Source organism: Lotus japonicus, chromosome 5 (assembly GCF_012489685.1).
Source record: "Lotus japonicus ecotype B-129 chromosome 5, LjGifu_v1.2".
Taxonomy (NCBI): Eukaryota; Viridiplantae; Streptophyta; class Magnoliopsida; order Fabales; family Fabaceae; genus Lotus; species Lotus japonicus.
Window position 1 is genome coordinate 62,474,931 of NC_080045.1, and position 20,579 is coordinate 62,495,509.

The 20,579-nt window shown below is 36.8% G+C and overlaps 4 protein-coding genes across 4 annotated transcripts; all 4 read right to left on the reverse strand.

Annotated features, from left to right (window-relative positions):
- Positions 1-9,904: 9,904 nt before the first annotated feature.
- On the reverse strand, positions 9,905-10,342 carry LOC130719950 (uncharacterized). The gene has a single exon (XM_057570541.1). The coding sequence runs from the start codon at positions 10,340-10,342 to the stop codon at positions 9,905-9,907; it is 438 nt and encodes a 145-aa protein (XP_057426524.1).
- Positions 10,343-12,776: 2,434 nt separating this feature from the next.
- LOC130717237 (PTI1-like tyrosine-protein kinase At3g15890) lies at positions 12,777-15,199 on the reverse strand. The gene is made up of 4 exons (XM_057567391.1): positions 14,890-15,199; positions 14,627-14,777; positions 14,237-14,499; positions 12,777-13,615 (listed from the first exon to the last, which is right to left on the reverse strand). The coding sequence occupies exons 1-4, from the start codon at positions 14,946-14,948 to the stop codon at positions 12,976-12,978; spliced, it is 1,113 nt and encodes a 370-aa protein (XP_057423374.1). The 5' UTR covers positions 14,949-15,199; the 3' UTR covers positions 12,777-12,975.
- A 194-nt stretch (positions 15,200-15,393) lies between these two features.
- On the reverse strand, positions 15,394-15,983 carry LOC130719951 (probable carboxylesterase 120). Its single transcript, XM_057570542.1, has 2 exons — positions 15,621-15,983; positions 15,394-15,525 (listed from the first exon to the last, which is right to left on the reverse strand). The coding sequence occupies exons 1-2, from the start codon at positions 15,981-15,983 to the stop codon at positions 15,394-15,396; spliced, it is 495 nt and encodes a 164-aa protein (XP_057426525.1).
- A 2,371-nt stretch (positions 15,984-18,354) lies between these two features.
- Positions 18,355-19,569, reverse strand: LOC130717238 (carboxylesterase 1-like). The gene has a single exon (XM_057567392.1). It carries the CDS (start codon positions 19,425-19,427, stop codon positions 18,408-18,410), a length of 1,020 nt encoding a protein of 339 aa, XP_057423375.1. The 5' UTR covers positions 19,428-19,569; the 3' UTR covers positions 18,355-18,407.
- Between the last annotated feature and the right edge of the window lie 1,010 nt (positions 19,570-20,579).

The following is a 20,579-nucleotide window of genomic DNA, read 5'->3' on the forward strand; positions in this document are numbered from 1 at the left end:
ATGTTATTCAAACGGTATACACATATCAATTAAGTGAGCTTGCGATCGAGGATGGCAGCTCGTTAGTTTTGTTTCATGTGTTGTTTTGGCTGATAATTAGACAAATGAGAATTCATAGTTCAATTGACACATGTGCAAATTTAAAGAGGGATTCAGTTGTATTTTGTATGTAGTCCTAACTAGAGGATGAGAATACTATTTCTTATTGCCACTACCCGCAAGGTTATTGTTAGTAGGGATATAGTCTTTGCAGAGAATGAATTGCAAAGAGAGTAAATGACAACAAATGTGTCTTGCATTTGACGTGCATCTTGAACAAATGGATGTAAAAATTGTTTTTCCTCATAAAGAACTTGAACAATAAATATTTAAACTCCAAACAGAAGGTTTGCGTGCATGTTGATCAAATCTTTGTTCTATCTAAAGTAAGCTCCGGGTGTTTGTACAAGAGATTTGATTTCTTCCTTATTAGCCTTGGATAAAACATATTGAGCTCATACTATTGTCATACTACAAAAGGTTTGAGGATAATGATTTAATCATCTTACTATTTTGTGTGATGACATGTTGATAGTAGGCCCCTATAAAGATCGAACCCAAGAATTGAAGCACAACTGACTAGAGAGTTCAATGTGAAAGACTTGAGATCCGCAAACAAGATTTTATGGATGTAAATTAATTCACCAAGATAGGAAGATTTGGCTCTCTCAAAAGAATTGTCTTCAGAAAGTCTCACAACACTTCGGCGTGCAGGATAGTAAGCCTATCTCTACCACACTTCATGTCAACTATAAATTGTCCTCAAGTATGTATCCCAGCAATGGAGCATAGAGATATGGGTCTGACATCCTTAGCACTTAGGTCGGATCTCCGAACCCAAAGTTAAATGGGCCTTGACCCATGTCCAAACTGCACATTTTGTTGACCGTGCTTTAGTATTGGATGTGTTATTGTGAACTCTTTATTTTGGTCCATACCAATATAGACATTATTTTTGTCAATGAATATAAAACTTTAGGAAAGAAACAGCCGAAGAAAGATGGGCTCAAAGATATCAAAGCCCAATATCCTACCTAACATGACCAACATCATAAACAAATACTGTAGTGTTGACAAAAATAAAGGTGTTGACAAAAAGCGTAATACCATAGGTAGAGTAAGTCTATGTAATGGGATATCAAAGGAGTCAGTTTTTTATTAGGCCCAATATTCTTCTAGGGATTGGTGAAGAAAATTAAATTAAATTAAATAATAATGATAAAATTTCTCCTATAAATAAATGTCACACCTCCTCCTCATCCCTACTTACACTACAACTTTTCCTATTCTGTACCTCTCCTCCTCTTTGTCTCTGGATTAGGGTTCTTATGATTTATGAATCTTACATGACTTTTTGTCCCAAAAAAACCATATCTACAAGCTTGAATATCATGGTCCTCTTTGTATTCTTCCACAGCTTTCTTGAACTGCATCCAATTGCATGCATGCCATGACACTCTTATTTTGCGGTTCAATAAAGCTGTGGGAAGATATAGATAGGGTCAACTGCAAACTCAAATTCTCTCTAACAAGGGATTCTGCTCTGAAGATCCAATTATTGTTTGTGTATAACTGTATATGTGTTTACATGCAATTTTTTTTTTTGCAATTAATAGTGAATTAAATTATTTTCAGATTTAATGATATCAAATGGGTAGAATTATGATGATCGATGAGGATGAGATGATGATTCAACCAACAATAGACCTCTTTTGTGATTAAACCGATCAGGTATATATTGATTTGATCCTTCCAAGGTTGTTATGTTTGCTTTTTTTTCTACCCCACTTTTGTTTTCTCCAGCAACTCCACAAGACTGTGTTTTCCATGTGTTGGGATATGGTGGTGACCATGGTTAATTTTCACATCAACATTATTTGTTGTAACTTGCAGTGGATCAATGGTCATCATTGAGATTGCTAAATAGAACATATCACAATCCATCTGTATGGGCTAAGTTACAGATAGTTAAGAAATTTAATATGTTATTTCCAGCCTACAGATTCAGCATGGCCAATAGCTAGTATCTATTAATTAATTAATCATGTATGATTCATGTATTGCCACTTATATTTTATTTGCAAGATAGCAACAATTATACTGTTCTTATCTTAAATAAATGAAAGAGTATATAATATCCATATTCACCAAGCTAGATCAAGATATATATATATATATATAAAATAAAATATCTGAAAGTCACAACAAACCTTGTTTGGTTTCATGGAAGGAAAATTAATTTCAGTTACAGATTGTTAGATGATGGACCACAGAGGTGCCCAATGCTATTGCTGCCTTTACCTCTAGTATGGAACCTCCAACAACTAATGAATAACTTGGTGACCTCTAGTATAGAATATATATCCATATGCTTTAAAGCAATGCAGATGCAGCTTGTGAATGAATCTAGGGCTTTCCTTTACCCAATCAAGTTAGAGACAATCGTGATGCAAGAAATGATAGTTTTAGATCACCTGTTTAGCTTGATTTCTTCCTAGCTAGTGCTTGGAAACACTTTGAACAAGACTCCATTTTCAGTATGTTTGGTTGTGCATCCCTGGCGCATGCTCTTAAGGACGACATTATTTCAAAGCTACACATTGTTGCTTTTGATTTGATTTTCTAGCCAGATTTTAGAAGTGAACTCAAAGCCCAAAAAGAATTAGAAATTGTTGACAATCTGAGTTTAAGTAAGAAATCTCGCATTAATTAGATGAAAAAAATGTTGGATAGTTCATAAGTGAAAGAACTTACAATACCTTAAAATTTTAGGTGAAAGATGTGGTAATGTTTATTTTCTAGCCAAATGTGAAGATATATGTCCTAGTTCAGTTACCTCACACAGCCCAATGGAAATTACAAACAACATTCTCAAGTACGTACAGTGAAAAGAATGGAAATCGCATGGCCTTGAAGAAGTGAGTGATCCCTATATGGCTATATTAATATCATATCTAGCTAGAAAGCCATATTTCTCACATTATGTGTGAGCTTCAGCGCTTGTAACTTTACAATGGCTTTAATTTAGATGGTGCATTCACGGGCACTAGTACTTTGTGTCAAAAGATAATGCAAAAGTCATATGAGGGATGCCACTTTATTTACAAGATCAATTTCCTAATGCTAGCTACTGTAACCCACTAACCTAACATACACATCCTTTCTTGCTTTTCCATGTCTGGATCTATTATTATTTGTTTAATTTCACTGTTGTCGTTACCTGCTTTAATATCACAAATCATGGTTATCTCCAATTATTTCCTTTAATTTAGTTAATGGTGATGGACCCTGATCAGACATTGTAGTCAAATGATGTTGATTGTGGGTTTTGATTGTCTAATTTAATCATAATTTCCTATTTTTTACATTGGAGGGAGGTAGAACTGAAAAGTTAGATTTCCTTGTGCTCGGTGATGTGCAACGACAAAGATACAATAAATTAACGGACAATGCTCTTGATCTTGCTGTCTTACCGGTGTCATTTTTTGTCCCTGAAGAATAGCTCAAGTGGTAAGAATTAGGGACATAAAGGTTGGATGAAATGAAGGATGAAGGGTCCCGGATTCGAACCCGGAGAAATGATCAATTTACTAACATTTCTAATAACTAACATTTGCCTATAAAAAAACCGAGTGTCATTTTTGTCTTGTGGATATAACCGTCACATTTTAAAAATTCGTAGCCCTTGATGAATCTATAGCTAATTGCTAATCTGTTTGGAAATTCTTCTATAACCAATAAATTTTAGGTTTCAATTAATTATAAGGGAAAAGATATAATATGATTCGAACCTGCTATAAGATAAGTACTTAGTAGGAAGGCTTGTACCTCAAAAAATATTAAATGTAAAATATGTTTGAATTCACATTCATGTCTTGGTAGAATCAATTATGCTCTCACAAGCGAGTGGGAGTAGCTTCCCAAATTCAATTCTCTTTTTAAAATGTAAATCTACCGGGTATTCAAATATGTACGTAACTTTGTGAAGCAAGAAGCAATTCCAAGATGTTAACATGAAACTAAACAAGCTATGAGTGTTGTGTGTTAATTATAATTGAGCGGTTGCTCCCTAATTATGTCATGATAAATCTCATTAGTCGTTATTTTGGCTAGGATTTTCTTTTATATGAAATGGAAACCATAATTATGCAAGCATGTGTTTATCTATACATTAGTTTACCGGAGACGGGACAAATCCGGTCAAATCACTCATAAACTATTGATTGATGGAAAAACGACGAGTTTCCGAGATTGAGGGGTGTCTCTTGTGGTGAGATGATGCGCAGCTCTGTTGTCAAACTGCGTCGAGGGTACCTGTGAAGAAACTTCAACGCCCAAGTCAAAGATATAGAGCTAGCGGGTAGGAGGGAAGAATATGATGACTATTGTGTGTACCTTTGAATCTTCTAAAACTTGTCTTTTAAAGGAAGGCGTATGCCATATGGGAAATCTGAGGTTTGTGATGATAATTTAGTATAATCCACAATAGAGGACGTCAAATCCTTTAGTCCTTGATCAAATCTAATGGTCGTTAATTGTTTTGTGTGTTGTAGTTATGGTCTGTTTTTTTTTTCGGCTCTATGCATGTTCCTTGGTTGTTGGGCTTCTTCTGCAGGTTTTTTTTTGAGAAAAACTAATTAATCTACAAACTTTAGTGACTGACCAATGTACTGTGAACAACCATGTATGCTTATTTCTTACCCGAAATAAAAGGAATGTTTTTAGAAATACAAACGACAGATCATGTGGTGAATTGAATAATTTAAAGAAAAGAGCAAAATAAAATTTCTTGGGCTTTAATAGAAAACTTTCTTGGAATTGGTTTTCGCATATATTGTGTCATGTGATACCTTGCACTTAAAGCCAGAGGCCCATTAACAATAGTGCAATTACCGTACATGGTGTAAAAAGCAAGAATAATTCCGTACTAGTACTAGGATCTGAGTTCATGATATCCCTGAATCATGCTTTCACCGTGAATCTATGATCAGTTATAGTATCTCTGTCTCTCCCTGCCCTGGTAACCCACACGAACAAGTTTCATGTGGTCCTACAGCTGCTCTCTGCACAACTTGTTGCATACCACCTTGGCCAAATGTTCATAGTGTATAATGTATGTAGACATATCATAAGTTAATTTACTCATCATGCTTTATATTTAATTCGCTGGTAATTAAATCTTCTTCTTTTTATGTGGTCTTAATTTATAGCCAGAAGCTCTTTCTTTAAAATTCAATCGGTTTCCAGATTTGTATGCTAAATTGGCCTTGCAGTAAGTGAGGAAAAGTACGTGTAATATGGTTGAAACTTGAAAACCTAGTGAAAACTGAACATTACACGACAGCAAAAAATCATAAATTAACCAAGATTTCAGCACCAACTTGGCTTTCTGGAGAGTAAGAGGCATCCAGCCCAGAGAAGAAAGTGAGAGAGAAAAGGCCATAGAGAGGTTAAATCAAGAGAAAGTACTCCCCGAACACTCATTTTGACACTTTTTTTTATTAGTTGAAATTCATAATCCACTAAATTATATGGTCTCACTCTCAATTTAGTGGAATCAACTTAAATTTAAATCAATTAGTAAGAGGGTTGAAAAGAGAATGTTAAAATGAGTGTCGATAATATTAATATAATATAATATCAATGCACCAAATGATGTCAATAGTTGGGAGTAGTTAAAAAAAATGATGACAGGTAATGACAAAGGTTAACCTTTTCACAGAAATGTAGGAGAAGATGTCACCAAACTAAAATAGCAACAGGAAGAACTATCATCATTAATGATAAAAGGGAAAGGTGGGGAATCTTCTCTGCAAACATTACTTTATTTTTTCACCATTTGATTGAATCAATCAGATTTTGCTAGTAAATTAGTTAATTGGAAACCTCACCCAATTCTACAGACAACTAGGAAACATTCAATTTTTGTTCCTTTCATCAACAAAAAGAAAGAAAAAAAAGTAAAATTGCAATTTTCCACTGCCCCTCGTCTTGCATGGCTCAAACGTGTAGTATCTGATTTAACTAATCTTTTTTCTGTTTTTCATTTTCAACCCTTTCATGGGGGGGGGGGGGGGGGGGGGCGGGGGTAAAGAGAAATTAAAACAGATCATAATTTTGATCACCTGATCAAATCACAGAATTATTATGATTTCAGGTAAGTGAATCTGATATAGAAAGAGATTACTAGCTATAATTCTTTCAGAGAAAGAGAGCACACACATGTATCTCCTACAAATAAGCAGAAAAAGAAGGTTGTGAGAGTTACCAGGATGTGTATATTCACATGACATGATGAGAAGATGAAGAATAAAGAAAAGGAACATGGCTTGGTTTAGTCACCAGTGTACTCTGCATCTCCAACAGGAGCTAACTACCAAAAAGTCTGAGCTGCCATATTTTCCCACGGCTTTCTTGAGCTTCTAGGGCTGTTACTCCTGGAGAGAGCTTTTAAGAATGTGCAAAAGAAGTTCAAGAAAGCTGTGGAAAAGCATGACCTGAACTTAGAGAGCAAAATTGACCTCAGATCTGACATATCCCATCGCAGTTTTTTGTGTTGAAACTTTGAAGCTATAGTGAGAACAAAGGGGGTGAGGGAGGTGGAGATATAAGGGAGAGAATATTTTTTTTATGAGACAAAAAATATATATTGAAAGGAAGGATAAGAGAGAATTTTGTAGCAGAACAAAGTAAAAGGAGGGGATGAGAACTCCAAAAAAACCTGAATTTGGATCCTCAACGGCCTCTAACCATACAATGCATATATAAAACAACATATCATTATTAATTGCTAAAGTTTTTTAGTTAATCAATTTTTCATACAAATTTTTTAATATTAGAAACAAAAAATCAATGGCCAAGATAGCGCACACAATCTTAATGCAGAGGATCAGTTTTGGAAATAACCATGCCCATACAAAAATGTTACATGGACCACTCTGCCATTATAATATCAAAGCTACCAGCTTTATAGAGAGGAGGGTATGAAATAGGAACAAGGTTTTATTTTTTGAAAAAGTTTTGCATGCCCTTTTCTTTGCTGGTGCACTCTCTCATTATTGGTCAATAAGTGACTATTTTCTATGATAAATATCATGTGATGAGGTTAATAATGAATTTTGAAATATTTTTGTGATTCATAAAAAGAGTAAAGTGCAAATCTATAAATTAAATTAGAGAACGCATGAGAGAGATACCCTTATTTTTCTTTTTATTTGGGGTGAATAGGGTTCACTTCACTTCACTTACAAAGGTGCAATTTACCCGCAAAATGGCTTTACTTTCCCTGTAATGCGCAGTGGGTCACATACAAATTAAAGAGGTGAGATGGGTAAAGAACAATAATCTCTTAAAAAGGACAAATGAAGAAAAGAAATGTAACTAATGAGGAGAGATATAGGGCCTCTTTGATTGTGTTTTCAATTTTCTTGTTTCCAAAACTATTTTGTAAAACAATTTTTGAAAACAACTTTTTTTTTTTGACAGCAAAAATAAACTTTATTGAATAAGAGATTGAAAAGCACCATGAGAACAAGCCTCTCATAAGAGCAAAAAACCAAACCACATAAAAAACTCCTTTTGGGGAAGCACACTTGGGACAGAGCCTCATTAAAACCTTTATTAGGAAAACCCAGTGGAAAAAACCTAGTAAAGGAAAAAGAGTACTCAAATCACCAAGAGAATAAAACCCCCTAAAAAAACCCATTACACCCACCATTGAACTAACACCAAGACAAACCCTTATCTACCAAAAATAACAATTACGTGGCCCAATCTGTTATAAAGCTTAAGACAATCCTCCAAACATACAGTAGCAGCAAACTAGCTCCCCATTAGTCACCAATTCAATAAGTTCCATCGAAACCTCGATATCAAACCACACCAACCAAGCATATAACAAGTTCATAGGTAAAAACCCACATAAAACAAAATCACATGTCCGCAACCCCCATCCACCACAAATAAATCTCGAGGAAACAAACCAAGTGACCTTCAATCAGTCACAAAAACACAACCTTCCCCATAAACATCATTGCAACTCATGATGATTTAATTGGATTTGATTCTTAAGTCTTTGAATCATCATCTCTTCATCACCATTGTAAACCACCCCCACCTGTTTCCCAACCTTCCATGTCTGTCGAGCCCTTGAATCCAGGTCCATAAAATCAAACTCATCGTCAGAACACATTAAATCCACTTCCGCCTGTTGTTTTGACTTGTTCTTGCTTCCCCTTGGTCTTCCTCTCTTTGCTTTAGGCTTGACCACTTTTCGACCTCCCCCAGCAGCACCGGGCCCTCCTACCCTTTTTCGCCCTCTTCGTTGTTTTATTCTAGCCAAAATTTCATCATCTGAATACAAACTCTCCACCACATCGGATGCCACGAATGTTGCTTTATCTTTCTCGCCCTCTTCAACATCCTCACATGTGATTAAATTTTTGTGATGCCCTCCTTGACCCCTTTTGCGAGCTAGTGCCTTCACTCCTCTAAAACTTCTCTTGGTATTATTTGATGTTATTTCCTCCTGCTGAATACTGCCACACACGACATCCCCTGGGCCCTTACCATCCGTTAAAAGTTTTAATCCCAATCCACTACTAGAAGCCTTTTTTTGTGTATTAATCCAAACATTGCTTTGTCCAGCTGGCCAAACAAATCCTTCACCCCAATTAAAGCATGCATTATAATGCCATGACCAATTTGGAAACGCCTCCCCCATATTATATAATGGTTGACCTTCTTTAAATTCCATTCCATGCCCCTGGGTAAGATTCCTTTGCCAAACATTTGAAAATGGAACAATAGCATTTAATGGAGTAGAAAATTCCTCCTGAGATCTCTCCCCCATTTGTGATTTATCCAAAGCCTCCACCTCTGCAAACTCTTCAATTGAGTAACCGCTCCCCTTTAAATCTGGTACCGTTCCAATTTTGTCGCCCTCCAAATTGTTTACATCTAACCCTTCAATTAAATTGAAATGATTTTCAGAATTAACCTCATAAACGGCCTCCACCTTCTCCTTGTTTGTTAAAACTACCTGATCCCCTGTTTCCAAGTTAATTTGCTTTGCTGGCATCTGTAACTCCTCAGTTTCAAAATACTTTTTGAAAAGTGCCATCTCATGTAACTCCTCCTCCTCATAGCCTGCTTCACGCAAATCATCAAGAGTTTTTTGTAACGCATCCCCATCATCATTCGATCTGAAACGCTCCTTCACTCCGTCGTCACCCTCAGCAGGCGCCATCTTCGTCGATGAAATCACCGGTGGCATCCCTTTGGAGCATGCCACAAAAGAAGGCGAACTCAACCCCACCTCTGGCTCCACAGTAATCACGACTTCCTCCCCATCCAGAAAAACACATACATCGCAGCAAGCTTTCAAAGGAGTAGAGGATTCGATGAGAACATGTGCCATATCATAACGAGTCCGTGCCGACATAGGACTGTCGACACAAATCACCGTTCCAAATGGCGCCACTACAGTCTCAAAGAAATCGTAACTCCAAACATAAATAGGCACATTCCTTATCACCACCCAAACCAAATGGCTGCGTGCTCTTGTCAATTTGGTGCAGGGCTCAACACAAGAGAACTTCTGCTGCAAAAAGTCCTTACCGTCGCTCAAAATTGCCGCCATATCTTCCTTCGTTGGAAATTCTAGGATCACCTGCCTCGCCCCCAATGGCTTGACTCGTATCATATCAAGGCCATTCCTAACAAGAAAATCTTGTATCATCTCAACAGAACAAACTCCAAAGGTAGTAGCTTCAGCTAAAGTTTCCAAACTGAGACAATCTTCTTCCTTTGAACTGTACATAACTTCATGTCTACTGTGAGATCCTGACCCCTGTTTTTGCATCCCCTATTTCTCCGTCCAAACCATCTTCGGGCTCCCGGACCTTAACGCCTTCCTCTTCCAACTCCCCTTCATTCCCGAGCGGGACTCATACATAGCCATCTTTACAGATAACAATGACTGATTGATAAAAGCACCATTGACGACCTTTATTGCCTCCCTCGCTGCGTGCTCCTCTCTAAACCGTACAAATGCAAACCGGTTTCTTCGACCTGGCCGCCGTCTGAGCTGCAAAAACAGTCTCTGAATCGCTCCATACTGAGCAAAAACCTGCCTAAGTTGCTGGTACGTCATTGAATCGTCAATGCCGTCAACAAATAAATTAAAACCACCATGATGCTTGTCTTCCCCCCTCTCTAAAGATCGCACTCCGTTGCCTCCATGCCTTCTGAACTCTTCCGGCCAAACCTTCGTCGGAACCCTAGCAGAGCCTGTGGGACACATTAACAACCTTTTTATTTGAAAACAACTTTTAAGAACAAGAAATGAAAAAAAAATTGTTTGGTAATATTATTTCAAAAACAGTTTTAGAAATGAAAAAACAAAAAAAACTTGTTTGATAAATTTGTTCTAAATACATTATTTAGAGGGAAAAAAATAAAAAAACTTGTTTGGTTCTATTTTTTTTATTTATTTTATGAAACTTAAAACCTTCCTTCCAACAATAAAATTGCAGCACGTGAACATAACTAGTAGGGACATCACCTACTTGCACCAAGAGCTACAGGGACTGTTATGGAGATACCCACAGCCTTACCATTGAAACAAGAAGCAAGTCTTGGTTATATGTTAAATATCTGCTGTAATTCTTCACGACTCTAAGTCAATATTAGTGCATAACAAAGCAATTTAAATAGCATTGTGCACAAGTGTTCAGAAAGATCATGTAATCATAAAAAAAAAAATTAAGAGGAAAGTGAGAGGGGATAAGTCATAAGACCTGCTGTGCATTGATTTATGCTCTGCAAAAATCAGATGAAGGAAAGGGACCTCAGGGTGGAACTATGGGGAATCAGATAGAAAACAAATATTAAAAAGATAGCATAAATGAGACTCTCTGGTTCAGCAACGGGGACAAGAAAAATCATCTTCCTCCTCCAATTTGTTTTTCCTTTTGACAGAGAAGATCATAGAACTTCATCCTTCATCATCTCCCACCTCAACCCTGGCAGCTGCATACAAACCCCCATGAGTTTCACTACAAACCATTTTCCCTCTTCCAAGAACCAACTCTGTTCTGCACAAAACCTTCCACCACCAAAACAGAGCCACAACCGCCCCCCATCACAGGCTTAAACCAGTACCCGTCTGCCTCTCATGGCAGCCCCTTTCCCAATCTTCATTGAATCGCCCATTCACCAGAAACCACCATAGAAAAACCAGATCATAGAGCCTTTTCCCGAAATTGATTTTTTTTTAGAAGTAAGATAATATATTAGATAGGCTGGAAAAACACCACCAAGAGATTACAAAAAGGAAGGGAAAAAAACCCCAGCAGTACAATAAGAAACGCGAATAAAAGAAAAGGGAAAGCAAAAGCTGTTATGAACCTAATCCAATTATTCTGTCCAAATTCTATACTACTATGAATCCAATCCAATTATTGTGGCCCTTGTGGCAGAAATTTCTTGTGGAATTTAACCTTAAATCCAATACACCTTGCCTGCATGTTTTGTCCATTGTGGAATTTTGGTTGTCGTTGTCGTGGAGTCACTTCCAGTAACGCAACCAATAAGGTGCCGGTGCCGGTGCCGGTGCCGGTGCCATCAGTAAACAAGAGAGGTGTTATGTGAGGGTTTTTAAGTTTTAATCTCAGCCTTTATTTTTTAATAAAATTAAGGGTTGAGATTTGGAGTCAGTTAAAAAACTTACTCCTTGAGTCAATATATCCCTCACATGCTAGTGCTACCATGTGAATAGGATCTCTATTTTTTTTATCATAAGCAATAGGATCTCTTTTATATTTTCGGTAGATTTAGAGTATGAGTTATTTGTACCTCTAGGATAACTCAAGTGGTAGGAGCTAGTGGGACATATGAGTTGGGTAGAGGAGGTCTAAGGATCAATTTTTGGCGGGTGTTTTCCGATATACAAGAAGAAGAAAAAAAAAGAGTATTCGTTGTTTTAATAATGAGGTGTGTATATATATCATTATTGGTGGAACATATATAGATAAAACACTTAGACTATTAGATAGGGTGTTAGTGACATGTTAGAGAGACCAACAAATACTAACTCTAGAAATATATATCAGTAGTTTTTCCTGAGGAGGATTGTCTGCTAACAAACTTTTTAATATAAATAGGGGATTCAAACCCTAACTGATTTTATATTTTAGTGTGAATTTTGCTCCATATATGAAGAATCAAGGATGGATTCATTCACAACCTCTTGGGGCCAATTGACCCCACAAATTTGTACTATTCTTTAAAATTATATAGAAATAATATGTATTATTGACGCCATAAAAGTTTAATAATTTAACAATTATATGTTTATGTATATATGTCCATAATGAATACTTATTGTCCACGCAACAATTGTGTCGGAGTGGTCGGTTTGCAAGTGTAATTAGATGAAGTGCAAATTGCCAAAACTTTGCTCTGGGCCTTCTGAGAGAATAATAGAATGGGTCAAATGTATGATGAGGTGTTTATGGAATTGGGCCTTATACTGCAATTATATTTAAGGCTCGTTTCTCCTCTTTAAGTTTCATTTTCAAACTCCTTCTTGACGGCAAAAAAAACTTGACAAAAAGAAATACTCTCACTAGTCAGTATTCACTAGTCACTACCCTCTGCAAGAAAGTAGAGTCCAAAAAAAAAAAGAGAGATTTTTTTCCCTTTCAAATGTACAATTTAAAATAATGAACTGTAAGTTACCTGAACATTTGGCAGATATACATTTCATTTGAATGAGTCACATAAAGGTAGCTACAAATTAAATTAAATATAGTACTAAAGATGATCATAAGGCCAAAGTGATAGATACATAACAACTTCACAAATATAATAAAATTTCATCTTATTTTCATAAACAGGAAGATGCATAATAAATCTCAAGCACGCACTAAAATATTATCTTATTCTAGCCCTGTCATTATCACTTTGTGTTTTCCACTTGGACTGCATTGTTTCAATCTCTTCATGATCTTCCTCATTTTCTTGGTCACCATTCTTGTAACTCAAATTGGGAATCTCTTTTTTTCTCTTCCCACCACCACCACCACCACCACCCTTAAGCCATTCCACCACCTCAGCCATGCTAGGCCTCTTATCAGGGCTACCATCCGTGCACCTCATAGCCAACGTGATCACAGATATCAACTCCTCCAAATCAAAATTCCCCTTCAGCTTTGGATCCGCAATGTGTTTGAACACGCCCTTGTGGAAATACGGCGTGACCCATTGAACAATGTCCCTTTTGATTCCTCCCGGGAGTTTCTCAATTGGTTTCTTTGCACTCACAATCTCCAAAAGCAGAATCCCAAAGCTAAAAACATCACAGCTCTCGGAAACTTTGCCCCACATCGCGTATTCTGGGGCTAAGTATCCGAGTGTGCCTTTAACCCTTGTGGTGAGATGGCTCACACCCTCTGGTATAAGCTTTGCAAAACCAAAATCAGCAACCTTGGCTTGAAATTCATTGTCTAAAAGAACATTGCTTGCTTTTATGTCTCTGTGAATGATGTGAGGATTTGCCTCATGGTGCAAATACCTACAAAAATACAGAATGCCAAAGTACAACTAGTTGATCAACTTGTGTTAATATTGAATCATATGTATGAAAGGAATATTTCAAACAGAAGAAATTGAATTATAGATCCAAAACTTAGGTATAAATAAAAAAAAATCTAGCTGACAACATTTAAGTAGAGATGGAACCAAATACATTTAAAATGGGGCAATTGTCTCCTCCATAGAAAATAAATTGATTTGTAAGGCCATGAATCATTTTTTTTACTTTACGGGTTAGAACTAATATTTAGTGTATGTTATTTATAACATGCTCTTGGTATGTTAAAATTAATTTTTGAAACTCTAATTTAGAAACTCTTCTAATTTTTGAACCATTTTGTTTTAGTCAAGAGTAAACAAAACGATAATCAAATGTTGTAATGTATTTGACTTTGTTAATTCTTATACTATCTTATAATCAGTATTAGATTTTCACTTTTGCCTACTTTTTCTAGTTCTGTCCCTGAAATTCAAGAGGGTTTCAGGATTGAACAGTTAAACAATTTGATTTCTGGTGTTGTGTTTTTGGCAAGGAATTCTTAACCATAAGCATTGGAGAGATTGGTAAAAATGAGAGAGGTGATGAAGGTAGAGTACTTACGCTAACCCTTCAGCTGATCCAATTACTATATTCATTCTTTTAGGCCAATCTAGTAGACAATCAGAAGCAAGTTGACCATGCAAATGGGTAAGCAAGCTGTGATTAGGCATGTAATCATACACAATCAACCTTTCTTCTCCTCCTGCATAGAATCCCCTCAATCCTAACAAATTCTTATGCCTCACTCTTCCAAGCACTTCCACCTCAACTGCAAACTCCATCTCTGCCTTAGCAGTCATAGTCTTCAAGCGCTTCACCGCAATCTGCAAGTTCCATAATTAGTGAGACAGGAAATGAGAAGAGATGATCGATCATCAGTAAGATGATGTCCCATAGATTAAAGTTAGTGACAAACAAAAAGAAAAATGAATATATGAATTATATAATTGCCTCAACGCCTTTACTTGTTCGACCCCAATAAACACTTCCAAATCCACCTTCTCCAATCTTGTTATCTTGATGAAAGTTGTTTGTTGCGCGCAGCAACTCCTTCAAGGTGTATATTTCCCATGGATAGTCCCTATTTACCTTGTTGACATTGCTAAGAAAAAAAAACAATAATGAAAATCAATTAAAAGACGTATAAGATTGATATATAACAATTATAACCAGAAATTTGTGGACATAAATGGATTAGTTGGATGAAAACATACTTTCTTTGTGGAGTTTTCTCATCTTCACTCTGAAAACAACAAAAACATTTCAAATGCATTTCTTTGTGGAAGGAATTGGTGCTAATGATCAGAATCTAAATTCCCTAAAGGAGAATAGATGAATTAGTAAGAAGTTGTCAAGGGGAGTCTAGAAGTTGGAAGAAGAATTGAAGAAGAATAGATTTGCTGGAAATTAAGATTCAAAAATAACTCGGCAAATGCAAAGAAACAACAAGAACTAAGAAAAGAAAATGCCTTATGGTGACGACAAACGGCTGCCTTGGAAGTCAAGGACTCTGAAGGTTAATGTTGGAAACTCAAGCAGTATTATATTCCTCAAATATGGTTATATGCTTCTGTTTGCAAGCTTTTGTCAAGCAACACCTTTCCATTGGAAATGTCACACTTTTAAAAATGTTCCTGTTGGAATAAAATTTATCAGCATTTTTTTATTCAATTACTTTATGCTAATTTAAGACTAATTTGTTCTCAATGTTTAACAGTTTAATCAATGGATAGTGACACAATAATTTGCCAATTCTTCTCTTTTCCCTGATTAGACAGTTTAAAATAGGCCATGGAGGTTCCCAAAGCTAAAGTCAGATGACTAATGAAGCCTTTCAAACGTTTGTCTGTCTGCTAAACCAAACAGACACTACATTACAAATATAAGAGAGTTTTATTTCGTACATAACTCATCATGATTGAAAAGTTTTAACCAAATCAAATACCTTAGTAGACATTGAAGGATCACCAATGAAAATCCCATGGCGACGTCCTTCATAAAAGTGCCCCATCACACGGACACCCTTACCCTTGAGCAGTTGCACTAACTCCCTCCCCCGGTCAACCAGTGGATCTCCTTCACACCCAAACACTTCAACCCTCCATCCAAGCTCCTTAATCCGATCCAAAACCTTAGCCCCACCATCCACCGTCGGATTGGAATACTCACTATCACGGTCAACGCCAACCGGCAATGACAGGTTCCACATCATATCAGTAATTGGCTGAGGTATAGTCCCATCCTCCGCGAGCCTCAACTCGGACGCTGTCCTCTTGGTCCCACCGAAAAACGGCTGAATCAGAACCATTCCTTCAATGTTCAATTACGCTGTAGAGGATGAAGCCGCCGCCGTGGTAGAAGACGATGAGGGGTTGTCGCTTGAAGTGGTGGCGCGTGGTATCCAGTGCTTTGTGAGGGTGCCGTTTGAGTTGAGGATTATGTGGAGTGATTTGTAGGGATCCATGGATGAGTTCACTACAAAGAGAAGGATGTATAAGGAAAATGCAGTAGCAGTAGCAGCAGCAATTTGTGAGTGTAGCCTCATAGTTAATAGAGAAGTTCTGCTCAACATAAACAATGGCTGAAACTTTTTGAAGACACTTTATTGGAAATAATTAATTTAAGACTGAGTAAATTAAAGACTTCACGAGTTCAAAAAAAATTAAAAGACTTTACTATTAGGGACATTATTTAATATATTAATCATATCCTATTTATAAGAACTTTTTATAAGAAAAGTCATGATTAATTTTATAAGAATCAAATGAAAGTCTGTGTTATATTTTTTTTCAATGATGCACTTATTAATTCTAACTAGTTAAACGTGCCTCATTAATTATTATCTCTCATTTTCACTCTCCAATACTAATAACAAAAGGTAATTTTAGAAGTTCATAATAATTCAAAATAAATTTAATGCATTTTAACTACATTTCTTAAATTATATGAATTTTTTTTTGCTTCTTATAAATAGGACCGAAGGCAGTACGAACTATCTAAGGTTTTTTTTACACATTTATTCGTTTATTTGCTTATTTTTCTTTTTTTCTTTATAAACAAAATTTTCCTTTTAATCTTCCTCCTGTAACCAAAAAAAAACAAAATTTTCCTTTCACGCTTTACTATGAAATCTTTAAGAAGGGAAATGAAGGTTGAAGGTGCAGTTGATGCCTCATGAATCGTGGAGGAAGTAAATAATGGTTTTGGTTAGGGATATTTGTCAGAGACAGTTTTGGTCGATTTAGAGTCAAGAACGTTAGTTTCATCGGTTGAAAAACAACAAACTACTATGTTTGTCATTGTTCGTTCAATGCTTACAAATTGATCTGGGTGCGGTTTTTACGGTTCACAACATTACATGCGAGTTGTTAATCCAAAAAATCAACAAAGAAAAAGATGAAAGGTTGAGTACAAGCCAAGTTGATTTCTAGTAAAGTCAAAAAAATGATAACATTAAATTAATCAACCCATTAACCAAAAATAGAAATCTTTACATAAGAAAATTTAATAAAGAAAAAGAAAAAAAGAGGGTAGAGAAACCCTAATGCAACATTTGATCTCCTTTAATATGTGGCTGCATCTTCAACTTCAAATCTTAATGAGGAAGTAAGAACATGGACGAAGCGGCCACAAGAAGCACATGCAGTGAAAGATGGATGCCACAAAGAGGAGCTTGACGATGATTGAGATGTCATTGCAAAAGAGGAACATAACCGATAGAGTTCATCGATGGCTAGCATTTGAAGGAGAAGCTTTCTTCTTTATATAAATGGAACTCTAGAAGGAGTGGTTGTAGATGGGAAGGTCGGAAGGAGAAGCTTTCTTCTTTATTTAAGTCCCTAAATTGATCTTTTAGATACATTTGTTTATTTTGCGAAAACAAATGTCCTCTCCCCACTTCAAAATGATTTTCCCCCTCTTTTATGATGGTTGTTTACTTGTTTTACTTTTTAAGTAGATTTTTATTTTCCTTAGCTTATCATTGAACACAAGAAGAAAATAATTAACCAGGCTTCCTCTAGAACTAGTGAAAAATGAAGAAAAAAATATTAATATATGATATTGTATAGTAACTTTCTCCAAGTGATGCTACATTTTAGCTAGGAAAAACAGTGTAATTTACTAATTTTAGCTACTCTTTGTTGGGGAGAGTCACGACGAGGACCCATGGGCTAAGGCCGAGAGGAGACACCAAGGAGATCTTGGACACCACATCTTAACCCAAAACCTTAAGGCATTAGGTTTATGAGTCACATCTCTTATAAACTCTCCCTCTCACCTTGACTTCTCCGATGTGGGACTTGACTCCAACACGCATATCCACCCTTGCATCGCCGTTCGCTGCCAACGGAACCTGCCGCCTAGCCACACTGCTAGAAAGACTTTCGACACAAGGAGTCGTTACCATGGTCGCACGAACCATCGGCTCTGATACCACTTGTTGGGGAGAGTCACGACGAGGACCCATGAGCCAAGGCCGAGAGGAGACACCAATGAGATCTTGGACACCACATTTTAACCCAAAACCTTAAGACATTAGATTTATGAGTCACATCTCTTATAAACTCTCCCTCTCACCTTGACTTCTCCGATGTGGGACTTGACTCCAACACTTGATTCCAACAATACTCTTGTGTTTATTTCCATCCATCTAAGATAAAACTATTTAACACTTAAAATAAATAAACCAACCCCTCAATTTATTGCTTACAAAGTTACTACAAACTCATCATCAATGAAAAGTTTTAAGTGAATTGAATACCTTAATAGACATGGAAGGTTCACCCGCGAAAATGCCATGGTGACCTCCTTCAATAAAGTACCCCATCACACGGACACCCTTACCCTTCAGCAGTTGAACCAATTCCCTCTGCCGGTCAACCAGTGGGTCCCCTTCACACCCAAACACTTCAACCCTCCATCCAAGCTCCTTAATCTGATCCAAAACCTTAGGCCCGCCCTTCACCGTTGGATTAGAATACTCATGATCACGGTCAGCGCCTACCGGCAATGACAGGTTCCACATCATATCAGTAATTGGCTGAGGTATGGTCCCATCTTCCACAAGCCTCAACTCCGATGAAGTCCTCTTGGTCCCACCAAAAAACGGTTGAATCAGCACCAATGCTTTAATATTCAACGGCTTGATCTGATCAAGTTGTGTAGCTGCACGTAGACCCGCAAAGTAGGCGATGTTACCCCCGGCACTCTCACCCATGAGATAACACCGTGAGAAATCAGCATGACGCGTCAGCCACGTGTCCTTGGAGGTTTTAATCCAGTGCAGCGCTTCCACGGAGTCTTCATACGCCGCAGGGAGACGGTGCTCCGGTGCGAGGTGGTAGTTGACGGAAACGACGACGGATTGGGTGATGTTTGCCATGCGGTTGCAGAAATCGTGAAAGTAAGTGGAGGCGGCGCTGTAGAGGATGAAGCCGCCGCCGTGGTAGAACACGATGAGGGGAAGCCGTCGCTTCAAGTGGCGGCGGAGCGTGCTAACCAGTGCTTTGTGAGGAATATAGATCCGAGCCCAGGTTTGTTTTGATTGGTTGATGGTGAGGTCTTTGGAGATGACGGGTGTGTGGAGGGTGGGATGTGGTGAGGGAGGGGTTTCTGGCGGTGGTTGGAGGCGGGTGAGGGTGCCGTTTGGGTTGAGGATGAGGTTGAGTGCTTTGTAGGGATCCATGGATGAGTTCACTAAAACGAGAAGGAGACATAAGGAAAATGCAGAAATGTGTGAGTGTGGCCACATAGCTGCTAGCTAAGCTAGTTGAGATCGATCAAGATCTGTTGAGCAGAAACAATGGCTGAACTGAACCCTTCTGGATATTTATTAATTCCTCGTTTGAAGACACACTTTGTCGAGTTGAGAGGAAAGAGACAACAAAAATTATTTGTTTAAGATTACGAGTACGATATTTCAAAGATCAGCTAACATGATTTAATAAAAAAATCTTTTAACATGTGAGGTTATGTGAAGCACACCACTGGAGAAACTTGAGAGGAGAGCCACACATGAATAATTTATTTTTCAGTAGATAAATAATAATAATAATGTTGGCACCGATAATAATTAAGTTGGTTAAATTTATTTTTCTTAAATATTATTAATCTACGTAAGACTAGAATGATTTAACACAAAATTTTTCAATGGTGATCATTTAGAATTTAGATAATTTCTTTGGTTTGTAACAAACAAACAAAAAATTCCTTTGGTTTGCATTGAATATTTGAATTAGATGAGATTTATTTAAAATTACAGGGGAGATGAGAGGAAGAGTGTTGAGGAGAGATATATTTTTTAAAAAAGATAAGTTGGGCATTTGATCAAGCTGACTCAATAATTGAAATGAGCGACGCAATTAATGGGTTAACATAAGTCACTCGGTAATTGTGAATGTTGTAGTTCAAAATAAAATCTCAAATTTTGAATATAACAGCTTCTATGATGACATAGTGACATTTGTTGACTTAACAATTATGTCGCTTTATTCCTATTGTTGAACCACCCTAGTTAAAGCCGTGAGTTTTTTTTTTTTTAAATTTTTTGTGTTCATAAAACACATTCTATAAATATGAGTTTGTAGACCATTTTCCTTTATAAATGCCGCAAACAATTTGCAGCGGCATAACGAATAAAGAGTGAGAAATAGAAGAATCGCTATCAATATTTTGAAATGGAAAATATTGAAAAGAAAAACTATTTTTTTTAAAAAGCTTGATTTATTAGATTATATGAAGAATGGTTTTTGCAAGTTTGAAAAAACTATTCTTGGAAAGCTTGAAGAAGTTTTTTTTTTCTATTTATCTCTAACATAAACAACATCACAAATAATTTTCCATTATTGTTATCTTCTGTAGTAATCGATCAGGTGAGGCTAGGAGATATCTGTATGGTGCTAGT